The 605-nt window shown below is 28.4% G+C and overlaps 1 protein-coding gene across 1 annotated transcript in view; it reads right to left on the minus strand.

Annotated features, from left to right (window-relative positions):
* The window catches only part of LOC108751071 (lysosomal thioesterase PPT2 homolog), a 1,548-nt gene extending 1,127 nt beyond the window's left edge, over positions 1-421 (minus strand). Inside the window, exon 1 of the mRNA XM_018491017.1 lies at positions 269-421. Coding sequence (XP_018346519.1) covers positions 269-421 — 153 coding nt within the window. The remainder of the gene's footprint in view (positions 1-268) is intronic.
* Positions 422-605: the final 184 nt, after the last annotated feature.

Raw genomic sequence — 605 nt, forward strand, 5'->3', positions numbered from 1 at the left:
TTTAACGTAAAAATAATTTGACATAAAATGATTTATTGACAGTATGACGCACAAAGGCGTATAAAATATTATTTGAAAAATAAAAATGAACACTATAATAAAATTTCTTTATTTATAAATGATTTTACAATAGAGCATATATTCATCAATAAAAATAATGCAAAAAACGTAGACGTAAAAAAATCAGTTAACTATCTTTGAATAATGAAACAATGGTATTGCGATGTTTACAATCAATAACCATTTTGCTCCAGTCCATTTCACCTACCTCCTCAATTCTGTTGCTAATGAGTTCCATGCTCTCACTTCCAGTAAGAACTCCATGAATAATGACGACAGCATGATACGATTTTGCTTCATTATAAAATATTAAATTAATTAAAAATAAATAAATTTGTATTACAGAATTTTTGCTCGTCATAATTTTTCAATGCTGCACAAAGCTGACCTCTAACTTTGATTGATCCTTTTGCAGCGCTACGGTGAAATGAAGAAATTGAATGTTCTCAAATGGAACTGATAAGAAAGTAGTCAATATTACCGATAAATGATACTACATTCTCGTTTGCTGAATGGGTTATTTATTTTCTTTCTGAAGACATTGC

Source organism: Trachymyrmex septentrionalis, unplaced genomic scaffold, assembly GCF_001594115.1.
Source record: "Trachymyrmex septentrionalis isolate Tsep2-gDNA-1 unplaced genomic scaffold, Tsep1.0 scaffold40, whole genome shotgun sequence".
NCBI lineage: Eukaryota > Metazoa > Arthropoda > Insecta > Hymenoptera > Formicidae > Trachymyrmex > Trachymyrmex septentrionalis.